Raw genomic sequence first — 18,239 nt, 5'->3', positions numbered from 1 at the left:
CCCGCCCCCGGAGCGGCTCCATGGGGCGGGGCGGCGGCATCGCGGGGCGGCGCTGCCGGGAGGCGCCGGCCGAGCCGCTGGGAAGCGCCGGGTGAGCCCCCGGGAAGTACTGGGACCCGGAGCAGGGAAACCACTGGGGACAGCCGGCTCTTGCCCGCGGCCCTGATGTATGCATCCGGACATGTCTGAGCCGCTGTTTAACCCGTGACGTGTGCTAAAGTTCTTCCCCTCCCGCCTCCCTTCACTCCGTTCCCAAACATTAGGATGGGAAATGGAGTTTACAGTCAGGAAAATGTGTTTTCAAAATCCTCCCCAGAACAGCTGAAGGTGAACAGCTTCTTTGTGCAGAGGGTGGCAAAGCCCTGGAACAGGCTGCCCATGGAGGCCGTGGAGTCCTCCCATCTGGAGACATTCCAAACCCACTGTGTTCCCATGCCACTTGCTCCAGGTGACCCTGTCTTGGCAGGGGGGTTGGATTAGATGATCTCCCGAGGTCTCTTCCTCCCCGAACAGTTTTGTGACTCTTGTGATGTGTGGCTGCTGCTAGTGCTGGTCTGGCATTGTTTGGAGCAGAGATGAGGGGACACCATCACCTAGTGCAGGCCTTGGTGATTCTTTGGCCCTTTGTCAAATAATCTAGTCCCCAACTGTAGAGACCTAGTCCCAAACGCTAATGCTGTTCTTAACTACATACGGAATCATTTAAGTTGGAAAAGACCTCTAAAAGACTTTCATCTTGGCTCCCTATTGCTTCTTTCTTGTTAAGGCAAACAATACAGAAAATTGAAATTCATCAGCAAGGACTCATGCATTTCAAAGAGATTTTGTATTTTACATTTTGAAATACTGCAAATATGCTTAAAGAAAAGCACACACAAATCATTTGCTTGGAGAAAATTGCAAGCTGAGAAATAACAACTTGGGTCGATGAAGAGAGTCTTTTCTAACCAACAACCTCATTACAAAATGCCTTAAATATTACCAAGTTCCAGCTTTTAAAGACATAGTTTTCACCCTGTTCTCATTGACATGAGTTTTCAGGACATTTTACAGTTAGAAGACTTGCAATTTCCAGTCTAAAAATTCACACAGGCTCTACTGTATATCCATGATCCTTTGGCTCCTCTCCTTTCCCCATCTTTACTCTCCTGATGTGTTTTATAGGCAGAAATCACACTCCTTCTCAGCTTATATTTTGCTGTATGAGAGAAGCCAGTCTCCTCTAGTGGAAGAGAACTTTAGAGATGTTTTTATTTAAAAAGAAATTTGATAGCTGTAGAATTCACAGATCATCTTTCCTCCTCTCAGCAGGATGGCACAGACATGTTAAAAAAAGCACAGCAGTAATGAAGTAAAGGTGACACACTTCCACCCTCCTGATGTTCTTTCCTCCAGCTTTTTTCCCCCCACATAAGTGCAGCTCAGGGAATCCATGCAGAGATTTGGCACTGTCAGCACCCAAACAAGTTACAAGATAAATCATGCAACCTAATTTTAGTCTTGGCTGGCAAAGTCAACATCACTGCTATCCTAATGCCTATAATTTGGCTGAGATAAAATTGCTTTGAAGGCAGAATTATTTAATTATATCAAAGGCTGTTGGCCGACTAAGGCTCAACAGGCTTCCAGCTGGCAAAGGCATAAGGGATGCTCTCCATTACAAGGGGCAGGTTGCCTCAGGATGAAGCCACATAAACTACTGAATGTGATCTAGGTCTTCTCATGTCCAGAGGATGGCAAACATGGCTATACCCACAATTGCTCAAGCACTTTGGCAACTCAGCTCTGCCTAGCCTCTGAGAACTATTACACAACACTAATAATTAAGGAGATATTAGGTTCTGTTTTTTTTCCATTAATTGCAGCATCTGTCCCAGAAAGTATTGCTGGGAGTAGAGGTTCTGCAAACTGAGGGCACAGTGTCATAATTGCCAAGAGTGAATCCTCTGTCAGCAAGACATCATATAACTTTTTGATACTTTATTTATAATTTTATAAAGACCTTGTTATAAAATCAATCTGAGTATTTAAGCAATAATTAATTTTACATATTTGTGGCAGTACCAGAACAGCTCCAGTTGTATCTTCAGTGTCACTATGTTTGTTCATGCTGACTGCAGTGAAGAATGAGATGACAAATATTGTCAGCAGTTCGCGTTACCTGAAACAAACTTTTGTTCCTTCATACGGTTTTACAGAAGCACTGTTGTTACACGTGTTCTTACTACTGTCAGGGGAACCAAGAGAACCCTGGTGCAAATAAAAGTTCATCTGGTCCAAGCTCCCTGCCCAGGGAGGGTCAGCCCTGAACACACTGCACAGGATTGCATCCAGACTGTTCTTCAGTATCTCCAATGAGGGAGACTCCACAATCTCTCTGGGCAATCTGTTCCAATGCTTGGTCACCTGCACAGTAAAGAAATTCATCCTCACGTTCAGGTGGAATTTCCCGTGCATCAGTCTGTGCCCGTTGCCTCTCGTCATTATTGCTCGGCACCGCCGAGCAGAACCTGGCTCCATCCTTTTGGCACCCTCCCTTCAGTACTTATAGACACTGATGAGATCCCCTCTCAGACGTCTCTTCTCGAGGATAAGCGGGCTCATCTCCCTCAGCCTGTTTTTTCACTACTCCTCCGCGCTGGGCCCCCACGCATGAGGCGCTTTCCGCCTCGACCATCCCCGACCTGCCCCTCCCCTCCTCCCTCCCCCGCCGGCCAGAGGGGCACCAGCGGGCGAGACCATGAAGGCGCGTATGGGGGGGAAAGACGACCGAAGAGGCGCCACTCACCGCGCCGAGGCGCAGTCGCGGCCCAGCCGGGAGGCGTTCACCACTGGATCCTCCGAGGCACCGTGAGATCCCGCAGAGGGAGCGCGGCCGCGGCCGCCGGGCAGCCCCGCGCCTCCCGCCGTCCCCGTGCGGCGGCGGGAGTTGGTGCGGGCCGGCGGCGGAGGAGGCGGGGGGGCGGCGGGGGCGCGCAGGTGAGCGCGCGGCTGTGTCTGCTTCCGGCGCGCCCGCGTCCCCGCTCCGCCGCGGCCGGGGAGGCGACGCCGGCGAGCCCCGCTCCGCGCAGGTAACACGGACCGGGGGCAGCCCTGCCGCCCCGGCCGCCGATGCCCCTCGCAGGCGCCCAGGAGGGGAACGAGCCCAGGGTCCCGGGGGGCCCCTTCCCCCGGCCCTTGGCTTTGGCTCTGGAGCCGACTGGCGGCAGCGCGGGGGGAGGGGCGGGTGCTTGGATGTGTCCCTGCGCTCCGCCGAGCGGAGCCCGGCCGGCCGTGGGAGGCCAGAGGCGCTGCCCGGGCGCTGCAGGTGCGGGGCAGCGAGCCGAAACCGGTGTTGCAGGAGGAGGCTGTGGAGCTGTGGAGCGGAATTCCTGCCTCCCTCGCGCCAGGTTCCCATCTGCGGCGCGTGTCTGCAGACGTGCGAGCTGCCGAGATGACAGATAACACACACGCTGTCAGCTTGCCCTTTAAAAATGATCGTTTAAAGCAAGCCAGCCAGCCGTCTAAATTTGTTTTGGTAATTCTTAGCTGCCATAAACAAAACCTGCTTTTCTTTCTCACGTTTTGAAGAATAAGAGACACGTAAAAATAAAAGGGAACCTTTAACAGCTATAGGAGGAAAGCACTGGAACAGATTGAGGGTGGTGTTGTCAATTTACAATCGATAGAGGTTATAGCTACTGTAATTGTATGCTTGAACTTCACTTGCAGCTAAAGTTTTCAAGATTCAGCAGAATTAAGAGACCTTAAATCACTGTATGATGATTTATTAATTTGTGTAAATTATTCTGTACTCCATATTTACAGTGTATTGTGACTATAAGGGATAGAAGAGAGCAACCACAACCAAGAACAGCTTTTAATTTATTTTTTTTTTGTTTGTCTTCAGCTTATAAGTGTAATTACTTATTACATCTTTGTCTTGATATCACTGCAGTGTATGCTGTTGGCACCTCACAGATGATAAAAGGTGATGATGGTAGAGTTCTAGAGATGCTTAGGGAAAGACACCCTGTGTTATGGTATCTTGAAGGTATTTCAGCTTTTATTGGCTGTGAGTTGAAAGATAAGCTTTGTGTATATTTTATGTTGAATGAGACACTTTCTGTTTTTTTTTCAGGTACCTTGTTGATACCTTGCAGAGGCAATGGAGGCAATGATGAAAACCCTGTTGTAATTAAAACATAAAGAAAAAGTATTCTTTGTTGTGCAATACTCTTAGTATCATTCAATGCCTACTATTTCAGAAGATGAAAAAGAAAATGGTTCTGGCAATAATGGAAACACTGAAAACACACCTGGGAAAGAATCCCCGGAAGCTTCTCTTCACGATCCTGTGAAGCCATACTGCATGTCAGACGCCTCCACTGCATCCTTGGTGTCTAGGGAAGATGGGCATTATCCATGGGGATGTCCTGTGACTCATACAAGAGAGAAGTTTTATACCATCTGCTCAGACTATGCTTTTTTAAACAGAGTAACATCTATTTGTAAAAGTCCAAGTGCTTCTGTTAGTGCCTGCCTATCAAGCAGTGCTGCCTTAAACGTTGGAAATAACACACCTAACTTACTCAGCGTTCAAACTGGTGCTTCAGAGATTATCTACCGTGAAGATGCTAACTTGGAAAGCCTGCCTGGCAATCTTGGAAAGCTTCCACTGGCATGGGAGATAGACAAGTCGGAGTTCAATGGCGTGAACTCAAATCTGAAGAGCAAAGCAGGTGAGGTGGTAAAGTTTTGATGTGAAAGGAAAAGGCTTCATGTTTCCAGCTTGTTTGTGAAAGGGACTGGCCAGCACATGTGCTCAGTGAGGAAGTGCTATAGAAGAGCCTGTATTTCATTTCAAGGAACCTGCATCTGTCATCGGGACAGAAGAGAGTGAGAGAGAGAGAGGAGTGAAAGTCGAGTGTATCTGCCAGGGGAAGTGGATCCAAAGCAAGGCTGACTTCTGCTTAATTGTGTAGTATTTGGGGTGGTTTCTGATATCCCTTCCATCCTTCCCCCTATGTTGCTGGAGTGATTTTTTTTTGTTTTAGTATGACCTAGTATATTATGCATCTGGATGTATGACTTCAAAATGGGACAAAAATATTTCTGCTTTAGCACGTGGCCCAACACTGTCACAGTGGCTTATGAAAAGATCTTTGGTGTATATTATTATTAATGGATTTGCATATAAGTTTTCATCAGAAACTGTAGGTGGTTGCAAGGCTGGCACTGAGAAACAAGCATTTTATTATGTTCCTTGTGTACTTAGTGTTTGGGAGGTCCATGTTGGTTAGAGAGTCTATTTCTGGGATGGATGATTTAATGCATTAGAATAATCAGATTGACTTACCTCTCTTAGCAGTTGGGCAGGTCATCATTAATTCTGTTCATGATCTAAACACCATGTTGTTTACAGAGCTAATGGCAGCTTTACAGACCTGTTGACAACTTAGATTATGTATTTGAGCCTTCTTTCAATTAACGTTTAGTCCTAGTTTAACTTACTGACATAACCCGTGTCTCTATTTGAGCTGGATGCTATTACTAAAAGTATTTAAGAAGAAAACAGTGAATGGCAAACTAGACATTCATTTGATTTGGAAATTTGATTTGCAGGCAACATGAAGAAACAAGGGACAAAGAAAAAGTCCGTGGACAAAAAAAGCAAACAGTACAGGGAGTGTCCTCAGCGTTCCGCTCTTGAAGACGTGAAGGAGAGAAAAGTGTTGGACCTCCGGAGATGGTAGTATATATGAATTAATTTATGAAGTTATGAATTTGTGAACTACACTAACTATGTAGTTTCTCAGTAAACACTGTTGCCAGTTACCTGATTGCAAACTTCTCAATAATGTCCTGGAAATTTTTCTTTAGTAGAAACATTAAGCATACACACACTGTCTCTTGCATTCTTGAAGAAAAATTAGAGCTTCCCTCCCATCTGTTGAAATTCTTAAAACATTTTTCTTTCTAAACATCCATTTTACTTTCAGGAAAGGGAAAAACCTATATGGGGATTCACTGCAAAGCAAAATACAAATTCAGTAACATGGTCAGGCCAAAAGTAACCTTAAATGTACCACTGATACGTTTTACTTCTGATTTTACTTTTTATTGGGAAATACTCGATCAGAGTCTATAATTTCTATGCAACCATTATTGTATTAATATAGCTCAGTAAATTAAATCAGTTTAATGCATCTGTCTGGTTCTAACTTTGTAATACCAGAAAGTTAGAGTTAACCTACAGAATCTGTGGCCCAGAATGACGTTCATAGGTAGAGATGTGGTTTGTCGCAAGTGCACGTGTTAGAAGAGACTGGATAAAACCATATGATATATTAGTACAGGATCATATTTTCCTACAGGCTCATTTGTACAGAGCTCTCTTGGGGCTGTTAGAAATTTGACTGATTTATATGAAATAGGGTAGTGCCAGCAGGCAAAGAAATCGGTTAACACTTGCTTAATTTTTGTTTTTAAGGATACAGCTGTTTTGGGTTTTTTGTTTGCTTATTTATTTTAATACAAATGAAACATTCAATATAATGTATTATATTGTAATATATGTATATAATATAAAAACATTCAATATAATGTGGCACTTCAGTGACATGGCTCAAAAAAAGTAGTTCAGGTTTGTCATATATGTGAGTCAAGACTGTGTTACTAATATGTTTGAGGTTTTTGTTTAAGGTATTGTGTTAGCCGACCTCAATACAAGACTTCCTGTGGAATTTCGTCCTTGGTGTCTTGCTGGAATTTCTTGTATAGTACACTGGGAGCTGGAAGGTAAAGTCATACACAGACTGCTTTGCTTTGCCTCTAGAGTGTCAAAAATATGTTTCTAATTACAACACTTTTTTTTTTTTAAGTTTACCCCCCATCACTCAAGAAGAAGCCTTGCATATACTGGGCTTTCAGCCCCCATTTGAAGAGATTAGGTTTGGTCCCTTCACTGGAAATACAACTCTAATGAGGTATGTTTGTTCGTTTGATGCAGCTAAGAGATAGAACCTTTAAAAATACAGTAGTAGTTTATTTATTTAAAAACAAAGTGGCTGATATGTTAATCCTCTTAAGTTTTAGAATAATGAAATGTACCTGAGTACTCTGACTCTGAAATTCTCAGAGTTGTTTGCAGTGGTTGCTTTGAATGGTGTGATGTTATTACACAGGTCAGGTCAATGTGAAATTGTATTTGATTTTTTGGTTCAGTTTATGTAATGGTTGTATAATGACTCTAGTCTCTGGTTAGGAAACTTTCTCTTTACACTTATTTTTCTATTTTTGAAAATGCAAGTTAAATGCTTGTTAATATCACTGAAATGGCCTGACAAGACAGTTGATACACTATTAGCTTAATATAAAATGCAATTTAAGAATAGAAAATGAGATAGTGCTGAATCTTTGCTGCAATGGAGCTGTTCAGGAACAAAAACATGGGGCTGGAGTCACAGAATGCTTTGAAATTCTTTTATTGCTTCTGCTCTGCTGTTTCCTGATATTTATAGGTTGGACCTAAATTCTTTGTACTTTTTTTTTAGTATTAAATTAATAAGACATTCTAGGATTAAACAGAGCCAAGAAGCATATTGTACTACTGAGTGCTGAACGTTTTGATAGGACTTTGGTGTATTACCCTTTGGTGAGATTAAAAACTTCGGCTGTATTCTTGCTTGCTTCATGAGTTACATTTGATTTAGTTAATTTTTTTTAGGGCAATATATATTGCCCTAAAAATATATATGTTTGGCTGATCACTGTAAATGATGCTGGATTTGAAAATGTGGCAGCAGTCTAATCTCCATTCAGCATACTGGCTAGACCATTGGAAAATGTCATGAAGATTTCCTTACCTGCTTTAGGAAATTCAGATCCAGGTTTTCTATCTCTTCAGGAGCATGTTAGGGTATAGCAACTCCTATAGACCAAGCTGATATAATGTTCTATCTCTTTGTGTCAACAGTCTACACAGACAAAAGTTAAACTTGTAATTCTTCTTTGAGCATCCCCTGTGAGCATCCTCTATGCAGCAGAGGAGTTACCCATCTTTTTTTTTTTTCTTTTTTTTTTTTTTTTTCTGGCCTGGTCCAATAATTTTGAAGTGCTTAGCAGACTTGGAAACAGGAGTGCTGGGAGCCAGCCCCATTACCCAACATAGCTTTATGATTGAGGTACTATCTTCAAACATGTGAATTTGAATCTTCCAATGTGGAAAAATTGCTGGCCTGTCCTCACTTAGTGCTGCAATGAGGAGTTGCGATATTTGGCTCCTGTAATGTTCAGGCTTTGTGAAGTTCATGTGAGAGAAATCCAGCAGGATAACCAGAAAGTCACACTTGAAGGGTCCTTTCTGGTGTCTTAGATTTCATTTATGTACCTTTCAAATCATGCTTGCAGTTTGGCACCTCAGAATTTGTGTGTCTTTCTAGAGGCTTTGTAATTGAACATTAGAGATGACTGGACTAAATACAACAGGACCAACATTTCATATCCAGATTGTTGGTTATCATGATTCTATGTCGAGTCTGGAAAAGCAAAATGAAGGAGAAGGCTTTGTGTATTTAGTTCTCTGTCTAGGATATTTTAAATTTTGTATTGGGTACTGTGGTCGTCTAAAATCTAAATAAATATTAGTGAGGTAGGTACTTAGTTGCACATAAATAATTTTTTTCCTAAACTGTCAAAGCACAGGAAAACTGTGAGGAAATGAAATGGCATTTAATAACTCTTGAGTTACTACAATCTTTAAGCTTATTGTTTCAGATGGTTTAGGCAAATAAATGATCACTTCCATATCAAGGGATGCTCATACGTTCTGTATAAACCTCATGGGAAGAACAAGACAGCTGGAGAAACTGGTACGTAGCTACTCTGAAAGCATTCATCTTAGTGTATAACTTGAAAAATCCTGCAGCATGTAGCATTCGACAGGATGAAGTCTGTAAGTAGTACTTCCAGTCTGAGATAAGGTATCAAATACCTCCAAATTGGCTGATTTCCTGCTTTTACTTTTTCTCTTATTTAGCTAAAATTTTCATTTATACTTCTGTTATGATAAAACACATTCTGTGCTACATATCCTGCTGTCACAGAATTGGAATTTTAAGGTATCCAAGAAAACACTGCATTTCCAGTTCTGCATCGTTGTGTGGGAAAATTTGTTTGCTGTCATCCACTGAGAGAACAAAAAGTCCTTACTTAATGTTTCATGCCTTTAAAAAGCCCAGTTTGAAAGGTAATGAACTTACATGTTTTGCCTGACTGTAGCTAACATCTCTCTCTAAAGTCAGGCGATTATTCTCAATTAGCTTATGCAGCTACATTTTTGTCTATTTTTTAGGTATGCATTTTAAAGAATTTTACTTTCATGCACAGTTTACTAGCCTTTGGTATAGTCTGGGTAATTACCTTCTAACTGAAAGGTTCTTAAAAAGCACAAAATCATGCTGAAGATTTTTAGAGATTATGAAAATGGAATTTCTTTTCCTTGGTATCCCACTTGAAAATTGTCATGTTTCAGTACCTCTTCTAGTCTTTTCCTGAAACTGAGCACTGTGGTCACGTTATAAACCACTGCATGCCCATATGTGTACCTGAGACTAGGAAGGTCCAAGAAGCTCATGATACCAAAATGTTTTTGAGTGTTTTCAGTTGTTTTGGTAGTATCATCAATGTGTGCCACATCTGACTTAGGGCAGCTGGGACTGCATTCTATTGCAGTGTGTATTTCCTAGTTCAAGATAGCTTATGGTTCTTTTTTAAATTTGATTTTGATCTAAACACAAAGCATACTTTATATTGCATTTCCCTGGCACGGACTGTACAGCAGACAGTATTTAATTTCCTGCCTGGTACAAAAAAGTAATAAGTTTGATATCAAAAATGTATTTCGTGCATGCCTGTCAGGTCACATCCTTCCACTTAAAAAGCAGTATAACTACTTTTGTTGTTAAATAGATCTTTTTTTCTGCTGAATATGTTACTCAGGATCCAAAGCACCCTGGCCTGTAACCTGATCTTCCTTTGTAGCTGCAGGGGCCCTTGCAAAGCTAACACGAGGACTGAAAGATGAATCAATGGCCTATATCTACCATTGCCAAAACCATTATTTTTGCCCAATTGGTTTTGAAGCAACCCCAGTAAAAGCTAGTAAAGCCTATAGGTAAGATACTATATGCTTATCTGTGTTTATGCTTATGCTAGTGGAGGAAACATACAGAAAAATTTACTTCAATTTGATACCATTTTTCTCCATAAATAACATTTCAGTTTGTGTCATGTAGACATCTGTCTGAGTTAGAAAAAACACTAGAGTATGAATTGAAAGGAGTGACTTGAAATGTAACTAAACAGACTACACTGAGAGATCTTAAAAGAGAAAACTGTAGGTGGTATTAGGAAATGGTTTAAAGACCTTTTAGCTAGATAGAGAGAAGGTAGTTATTTTTTTGAAGAACAAGTGAAGGAAACTAATCTGAGAAATAAAAACGTGGGCTGAAAAAAGGCCAGGTAGGTTTTTTTAAGGCTAAACAGTAAAAAGCCAGCTAATTATGGGGAGAGTGTTCCTAGAGAGCTTGGAAGGGAAAACAAAAGAAGTGTATGTATGTTGCAATTTTTCTGTATAAACTAGAAGTAAAAGGTCTACAATGATATTAATCCTTCATGAGGTGGATGTAATGACATTTATGTTTAGGAACCGGTGTTTGTGTATGGCAAGAGCAGGGATTTTGTAGGTATCACAGGATGGTGCTTATGTACTTTTTTTGCATTAATGTTGACTAATAATGGTAATGGTAAACTCCAACTTCTGATGTGTAAGACATAGAAAAGTAAAGAGATGTGAATGGTCTGTTACCAGGAATTATGAGGGAATGGAGGGAGAAAAACTAGGAGAGATCTTTGGGCTATGATATTATGTTTGGCTTTTTTTAATAATGCTTGAGGTGCTGGAGTACTTCTATAAGGTTAATATTTCTGTTGTTTTAGAATACAAGTGCAGTTCCCTGTGTAATAATTTCAGATTTGTCAGAGTTACGCTACTAGGATAATATAATGTTGATATAGTTTTCAATTAAATACAGATTTTAAAAAACAGGTAATAGCATTAATACTCATATGGAATTTGGGGAGAGTCTTGCATTAAACCCACAAATATCAACTTTGAAAATATTAACTCTTGAGATATATATTAGCTTTTGTAAGACATTTACCTTGCTGCTCAATGTAGATTGCTATACATAGTAGAGTACTCTATGCACCCTCTTAACGAGAGTAGTTTGTTTTACCTCATTCACTGAATCATATTAAGCTGTTTTTCCTCTCTCAAAGTAGTTGCAAACATGGTATGTATTAAAGGATTGTCGATGCCCAGCCATTGGTCAGTATTTATTAGTATTATTATAGAGCATAAGAAGTCAGTCCCTGAGAAAATTAGCAGATACCAGTGTTGGTAAATGTTAAACAGTGAAAAGTGTAGGTCACTAGGATAAGGTGAACTTCTGACTATTTGACTGATTATCTGACTTTGACTTTGTTGAAGAGATAGGGTCACATAAAGGAATAGAGAATGCTAGCTCTACTTTTGGAGTTCAAAATGGTCATTGATTGGAGATGATAAAACATAATCATCTGAATCTACTTGGTTCCCAGTGTGAAGCTTATGATAGGGTTAATGAAAACTTTCAGTATATGTACAAAATAATACAGTTTTTTTGTTGAGACTTAGTTCACTGACTTGCCAGGTTTGTAAGAAGAATGTAAAAAATATGCCCCAAGTAGAAATCTGACACATCAGACTATTTGAGTTTACCAAAATGTTAATCACTTAATCAGTTAGGAAGAATCCTAACTAGAAGACCAAAGTGAAAAAAAAAATGTTTAATAGGTCAAATATACAATCAATAGATCAAAATAGATCAAAAATACAATCTGAGAAATAATATGGTCCAGTGTATGGAAACATAATATGCCTTTTAACTAATTTAAATTTATGTTGTTTAGTGATGAGTGAGAACACTTCCGTTCTTTACCCATGGCTGGAAAGGATTCTTAGTCACTAGTGATGTTACTTTTAAGTCAATGTTAACTTTCTTAAGAACACTTCTCTTCTAACAATGTAACATGAAATAATTAGTTTAAGAAGCTTTTATAGCCTTGCTTTAGGCTGGAGGTCAGAGCAGGTGAGCATCCTGTTTTCTTTGTGTTTTCTGATCCTACTGAGGGAAAAAACAAAAAGTTTTGTTTTCAGAAGCACTACCAATAGATTCTGGAGCAGTTCTTGGTTACCTGTTTTTGTACTCTACTTAAAAAGGAAAGTTTTTATTAAAAAAACAAGCTAAGAAACATTTTAGGTCCTAAAAGAAGTGGGTGGATAGGTTGTTAGGCTGAGCTTAGGGACAGTTCTTAGGTCACCCACAGACTTCCTGTATGATCTTAGGTTGCTGGATTTGGACTCGGGAGACCTGGGTTCAGTTCCCAGTTCAACCACAGACTTCCAGTGTGACTTTAGGTAAGTCAATTAATCTATCCTGTGTCTTGGTTTCCCGTCTTTGCACTGATGGAATACATTGTTATTTTAAAGGGAATTTTTTGTAGGTAAACAAATTGTTCCAAGCAATAAAGCCATATGCTGATACCCTAAGCAGAAAAATGTCAGGTTTTGTCACAGTTGAAACTGATGTAGTTTTCCATGAGAAAATTATACACAGGAAATCACAGAGCAGTCTCATCAGTTCTGCCCTAATACCTGTCAAAAATCTTCCTTGACAAGGTTACCGCAAGCTTTGAGCTTCTTGGAAGCTGATTCCAAAGTACTATTAATTCAAAGGTTTGGATTTTAGTATCTGGTATTGGCTGTTTAGAAGGAAGCATTTGGAGTTGCTGGTTTTGTTCTTACAGGTAACCCTACAGCTCTTAGTAACAACTGTCAGCTGAGGTGTAGTTTAGAAACAGTGGAAAGGACTCTTCCATGACTGTTAGACATCACAGACAGGGAGGAAGCTGTTTGTACCACATTTATGTGGCTTTCCACAACTCTTATTTCTGTTGTTTCCTATATATTTATATTTACATCATGTACCAGACTGTCTTTCATCCACATAAAATTTCTTTTGGTGGAAATCTGTCTTCCCAAATAATGTGTAGCAGCATCTCCAAGGTTTGCTTTCAGGCCTTGTGAAACAAAAGAGTCCCTGTATGCAATTGTGAGCACTATAGCACAGGAGCTGGTTTTTAGTTTGGCTGAGGAAACAATTTTAAGTGTTAGAAAATCCTAAAAAGAACAAGAGACTGTTAATACCTCTTTTTCTTTTTAGTATGCACAATAAATCTTACTAGGATTGTATCTTCTATTGAACAGAGGCCGTGTCTTGCAGCAGGAAGTAGAATATTGGATCTTAATTGGAGAGCCCAGCAGAAAACATCCAACAATACACTGTAAAAGGTATGTTACTTGGTAAGAATGTAAAACAATGTTTTCTTTCAAAACAGTTTGTAGTTCTCTACTCAGAGTCACTGAGTGACTTTTTAGTTATTTCAAATGAATATATACACGTGTATATATATGTGTCTAATAGACACAGATGCTGCTTTAGTGAGAAACTTTGTGTTTTGATCTCAGGGCCGGCTCTGCAGTTTTATATCACCTGTCAGAACTTAGGTGGGCTGCTGAGAGCCAAAAGCCCATATCTTTTGTTTGAGTGTGACAAAGCTCTTATTAGTCAGGAAGAAAAGGCATCTCAGCTGTCTACAGTCGTGCCAGTTGTGACTTACAGACTGCATGGCCCTTGGAGGAGTTTACACTGGAGCTGAGGACATCCATGGGCTGTGTCTGGGCTGTGCACAAGATATTCTGCTGCTGCTGAGACCTCCTAGCTCAGGTGCAGGTGCAGCCTATACTCTGTTGTGTTATTTGCTTATCTGTGCATTCAAATGGTACATTTACAATGAGGTTTGACTCAAAGTTGAAGTCTAAGCTAGACATACAAACTAGGAGAGCTAGAGGGTGCTATGTAGAAATATAATGGATTAGTTATATTTAATAATTTTTTTTGTCAGTGATGTGATCTTGTCAATAACTGCAGATACCTGGGTATTTTGGACTGTGAAATTAAGTGGAACAAAATTAAAATCACATTATTAATCACATTCATCTGGTTACTGAGAAATGCCATATTGTAGGTCCCAAGGGTAGAACTTTGTTGTGTGGTATATTAGCTACAATATAGGCACAGGAAAAGGTTTCTGAATATATAATGAAACCATTTATAATACTAATTTTGATTGTCGAGACATTCTTGCTCCTGCTGCACTCCCAGTGAGATCCGGCAGGAAGTTCTGTGCTTAAGGAAAAGGGGAAAAGGTTGGAGTAGAAATGTGTTTTCTGTACTAGTAGGGTGGTGTTAAAGAGAAACATGTAGTTAGACATTGATGGAAATGAAAAGGTGATGTGCAGGTTTAAAGAGGTCTGGAATATGAAAATATCCGTTTCAGTTGGGCTGGAAGGAATTAAGAATCTTTGAAAATCTGAGTGAATGGGGAGTGGGGGAGTGATTGAATAGATAGTTTAGAATTAAATAAAATGGAGGAGTGAGTTATGATGAGAGCTGTCTAAAATCACATTTAGTGTGTGAAAGAAACCAAGGAACTGAACAAACTAATACAAAAGGGTAGGAGAAGTTTTTAAAAAAAGGTTAATGTATCTCCTTGCCTAAACTACACTTGCTGCTTTCTTTCTTCAAACTTATGAATTGGTAAGTGTAAGGAATGTAACTATGACTCATGGTGCTCTTACTCATTTTAGAAGATGCTTCCAAGAGCAGGAATAATCACTGTGAATGCTTTGATTAAAAGTGACACTTTTACATCTAGCTTGATGTCTCTAATGCTGAACCTTTTGTAACTTTACACATTCATTTATCCTTAAATCACTGATAAGACTGTTTAAAGCCAAAGGTCTGTATTTTTGTATATGTGTATGTGAGTCTTTGTGCTGCTAAGGTTTCATAAATATGAAAACTGAGTAGTAATGATTTTATTCTGTAGGTGGACAGATATTGTCACTGACCTAAACACTCAAAATCCAGAATATCTAGATATTAGACACCTAGAGAGAGGATTACAACATCGAAAAACGAAGAAGGTAAGGTAAACTCACTAAGATGGGAGGAAACTCATGGTAGGTTTTTGCAAATTTACTCATACTTCAGCAGTGTATGATGATAACTTCACTAAAGGATTTTTTTCTGTTAGGAAGTGTTGCTGAAGACAAAAGTATGATGTAGGTTCTTGCATGCCAAAATAATTTAGATATACTTGCTGGGTAAGTTGTAAACCATCAGTAGCTTCGTATATGCTAGGATTAATCAGGATATCTGTGTATACAGAATGTATTTGGTCAGAATATTTAACTTTGTTGGTTTAAAATGTAGCTGCAGCAAGAATAGAAATGTTCTTACATTACCCTTTGGGGTATGACCCTCCAATGACATTTAAGTGGGAAAGAAAGTACAATTGAGTAGGATCAGACAAAAAAGAATGTGTGTGTCTCCCTTGTGTGGAGTTACTGTCAATGCGTGTGGCTTTCTTTCCTGTAGATAGGGTTGTATCTCATGGGTGGAGGATGTATTTGTGATTTGTAGATTGAAACTCTGTGAGAAATAATAGACTGAAGAGATGATTTCAGATGTGAAGACCCTATGGAAGACTGTGTCAGCAAGATCAGAATGGACCAGAACTGATAATTGCTGAGAAGGTAGCTAGAAAGCAAAGAAAGAATACCAGAAGATAAGTGATACTGGCACATGAAGGATAAAATGGATAGCTTCAAAAGATCAAAAAGATGAAAAAGAAAGCAGTAATTGAATCTGGGAAACAATCAGAACTGATTGATGCAAGTTGTATATTTCTGTATATGATTCTGTGTTGTTTTGTTCATTGTTATTTTGGTTTTTTTTTCCTGGTTTGTATGTTGTGGCACTTCTTGTTTGTTTTCTTTTTGAAAGTATGGTGTTACTTGCCAAAATGTTGATGTCAAATATCGATTTATGTTAGAAATGTGCCTGTGGTGTGCATTTAACAAAGAATCTTTTTTGCTTTGTTTAGGTTGGAGGAAATCTTCATTGCATCATTGCCTTTCAGAGACTTAACTGGCAAAGATTTGGTCCTTGGAATTTTCCATTTGGAAATGTTAGACAGAATAAACAATCCCAAACACAAGGACAAGGAATTTCCAAATCTGAAAGTGAAGACAATATATCTAAGAAACAACACGGACGGCTGGGTCGATCTTTTAGTGCTAGCTTTCATCAAGAATCTATGTGGAAGAAATCTAATCTTCGGGAGAGGAGGAACAGTGGGTATCAGAGTTATAATGATTATGATGGAAATGATTAAAATTAACTTTAGATGATAGAGTTGATATATTAAAGTTAGTTTTAATCAAAACATATTAGGGATTTATTAGTCCTAGAACACATAAGAATAGAAATTATGGTATAAGATACAGCTTCATTATTATTAAATAAATATGTTGATATGGTTGCAATAGATGAGGTCTGATGTATAAAGTGACAGATAAGCACAGATTGTTGTAATTTTGCAATCAAAGGTGAATATGATAGCAAAATCGATAATTTCTTTTGAAATAATTGTACTATGTCCTGATCTGTGGAAACAAAAGAGCAGGTTGAAATCACTCAATGTAATAAGCAGACTTTATTGAAAATATTTATTGTTCAAAAGCATGAAAACTTATGGTATGACTTCATAAAAAAGGGTTATTCTGCAAATGGTGTAAGGATAAAAATAAACATTGCCTTTGTTTTTAGCACTTCATTTTAGTAAGGCTGCCCATATCCAGTGCAAATGAAAAAAAAGATCACATAGGTTAGAAAACCTTACTGGATTTACAAAGAGAATGTACACATTCTCCATTTAATTCCCATTAGACTTCTGTCAGTCAGATAATCATATCTTGTCAAGCAGGTCTCAGTTTCTTTTCCCTTATCTGGTTGCCTTTTTTTGACTGAGGAATTGTCTGTTTGAGGATGGAACTTCTGTTACTTTTGCTCGTGGGTAAAGTGGCTGAATTCTTACCCTGGAGCCTCCTGAGAGCACGGACTCACTTAACACAAGCTTATGAAATTCAGTATTAAAAGCTGCATTTACCATTAGCCAAATGAGCTAGCTGGACACTGTGTTCTGTTGGCAGTTATTTTCCTTGCTCAGTCTTAAAATCTCTGCCCTTTTTCTGCTGCTCTTTTCATTTTGTGTGAAGGGGATGCAAGTGCTGAAAACTGCTGGCAGCCCCGATGATATACCTCTCAGCCAGCACACAAATCAAGCTTTTTCAGGTGTCCCAGGTGAAGTCCTTTTTTTTTTCTTTTCCTTTTTCTTTCCCTGATAAAGCCAGTTGTTTGCCCAGACACATCTCAACAGTTGTATTGTTCTGTGTACAAATGTTCATACCTGCTCTAGGATTAATTTTTTGACATAAAAAGATTTGTCATGGAATGCAGGGGTTTTGTAGGTTGCTGCTTTTGTTAACCAAAAATGGGAGACTTTTAGACTTTTGTTCATTCAATAAAATTGGTTTTCTATCTTGTTTGCTTTTCATTTGTCTTGAAAATGATGGCCCTGCATTTAGTGAATGTCTTCAGCAAAGTAGGTAAGCGACAGATCAGTTTCAACTACTGCTTAGCAAAGTAGGTAGGATCTCTTGGGTCATAAAAAGTGCTCTGTGCAGCCACTGTGACTTTACTAAATTTCTTGAAGCCTGCAGCCTCATGACTGAACAAAACCCGTATGCTTTGAAATTTTATTTTCCAGATGAGCTATTTTCAGACCCTGTTTTTGCAAGCTGGGTTTGGGTTGAGCTGTATTCTTTAGGGGATTTAAGACTTAATAGCCAGAGTTACATGTGAGTCTCATAGCTTTTGCTTGATAATGAGAGTTACACTGAGAAACAGTCTATCCTCTGATGGTAGCTCGCTGTTCTGCTTACATAGGTTGGGATTAAATTCTGGTTTTCCATTTATTTTGCTCTTGGGTTGGAGGCTGTCACACTTCATCCACAGAGTATGTAGAAATGGGTTCTTCCAGCATTAGCAGGAGCCAGGTGCATGTTCTTGGGGTTGCGCTGCAGGGAGCTTTGCCTAGGGCTGCCCGGGTGGTTGGGTACCTGCAGCGAGGGGCACTGGGGCTGTGGTCGGGGCAGAGCAGAGAGTACAGACTGCAGGGGAAATCGT

The 18,239-nt window shown here is 39.6% G+C and overlaps 2 protein-coding genes across 3 annotated transcripts; one reads left to right on the top strand and one right to left on the bottom strand.

Moving 5' to 3' along the window:
* Positions 1–1,223: 1,223 nt before the first annotated feature.
* LOC117244249 (collagen alpha-1(I) chain-like) lies at positions 1,224–3,397 on the bottom strand. Its single transcript, XM_033513689.1, has 2 exons — positions 2,789–3,397; positions 1,224–2,406 (listed from the first exon to the last, which is right to left on the bottom strand). The coding sequence occupies exons 1-2, from the start codon at positions 3,395–3,397 to the stop codon at positions 2,158–2,160; spliced, it is 858 nt and encodes a 285-aa protein (XP_033369580.1). The 3' UTR covers positions 1,224–2,157.
* BIVM (basic, immunoglobulin-like variable motif containing) lies at positions 2,985–17,596 on the top strand. Of its 2 annotated transcripts, XM_015630987.1 has the most exons (11): positions 2,985–3,071; positions 4,121–4,721; positions 5,605–5,731; positions 6,685–6,780; positions 6,864–6,968; positions 8,758–8,852; positions 10,024–10,156; positions 12,431–12,502; positions 13,352–13,435; positions 15,037–15,133; positions 16,096–17,596. In XM_015630987.1, exons 2-11 carry the CDS (start codon positions 4,232–4,234, stop codon positions 16,384–16,386), a joined length of 1,590 nt encoding a protein of 529 aa, XP_015486473.1. In that variant the 5' UTR covers positions 2,985–3,071; positions 4,121–4,231; the 3' UTR covers positions 16,387–17,596. The 2 variants fall into 2 exon arrangements, with proteins under 2 accessions (XP_015486473.1, XP_015486481.1); XM_015630995.1 differs by lacking the exon at positions 12,431–12,502.
* Positions 17,597–18,239: the final 643 nt, after the last annotated feature.

The sequence above is a fragment of the Parus major genome, chromosome 1 (assembly GCF_001522545.3).
Source record: "Parus major isolate Abel chromosome 1, Parus_major1.1, whole genome shotgun sequence".
NCBI lineage: Eukaryota > Metazoa > Chordata > Aves > Passeriformes > Paridae > Parus > Parus major.
Note: the sequence above shows the minus strand (reverse complement) of the source record. Positions and strands in the feature narration are given on the sequence as shown.

Coding starts and splice junctions, on each gene's coding strand:
- BIVM (XM_015630987.1), top strand. CDS start 4,232: ATGCCTACTATTTCAGAAGATGAAAAAGAAAATGGTTCTGGCAATAAT. Junction 6,969..8,757: donor GGAAATACAACTCTAATGAG/GTATGTTTGTTC, acceptor TTATTGTTTCAG/ATGGTTTAGGCAAATAAATG. Junction 15,134..16,095: donor AACATCGAAAAACGAAGAAG/GTAAGGTAAACT, acceptor TGCTTTGTTTAG/GTTGGAGGAAATCTTCATTG.
- LOC117244249 (XM_033513689.1), bottom strand. CDS start 3,397: ATGGGAACCTGGCGCGAGGGAGGCAGGAATTCCGCTCCACAGCTCCAC. Junction 2,407..2,788: donor CGCGACTGCGCCTCGGCGCG/GTGAGTGGCGCC, acceptor TTTACTGTGCAG/GTGACCAAGCATTGGAACAG.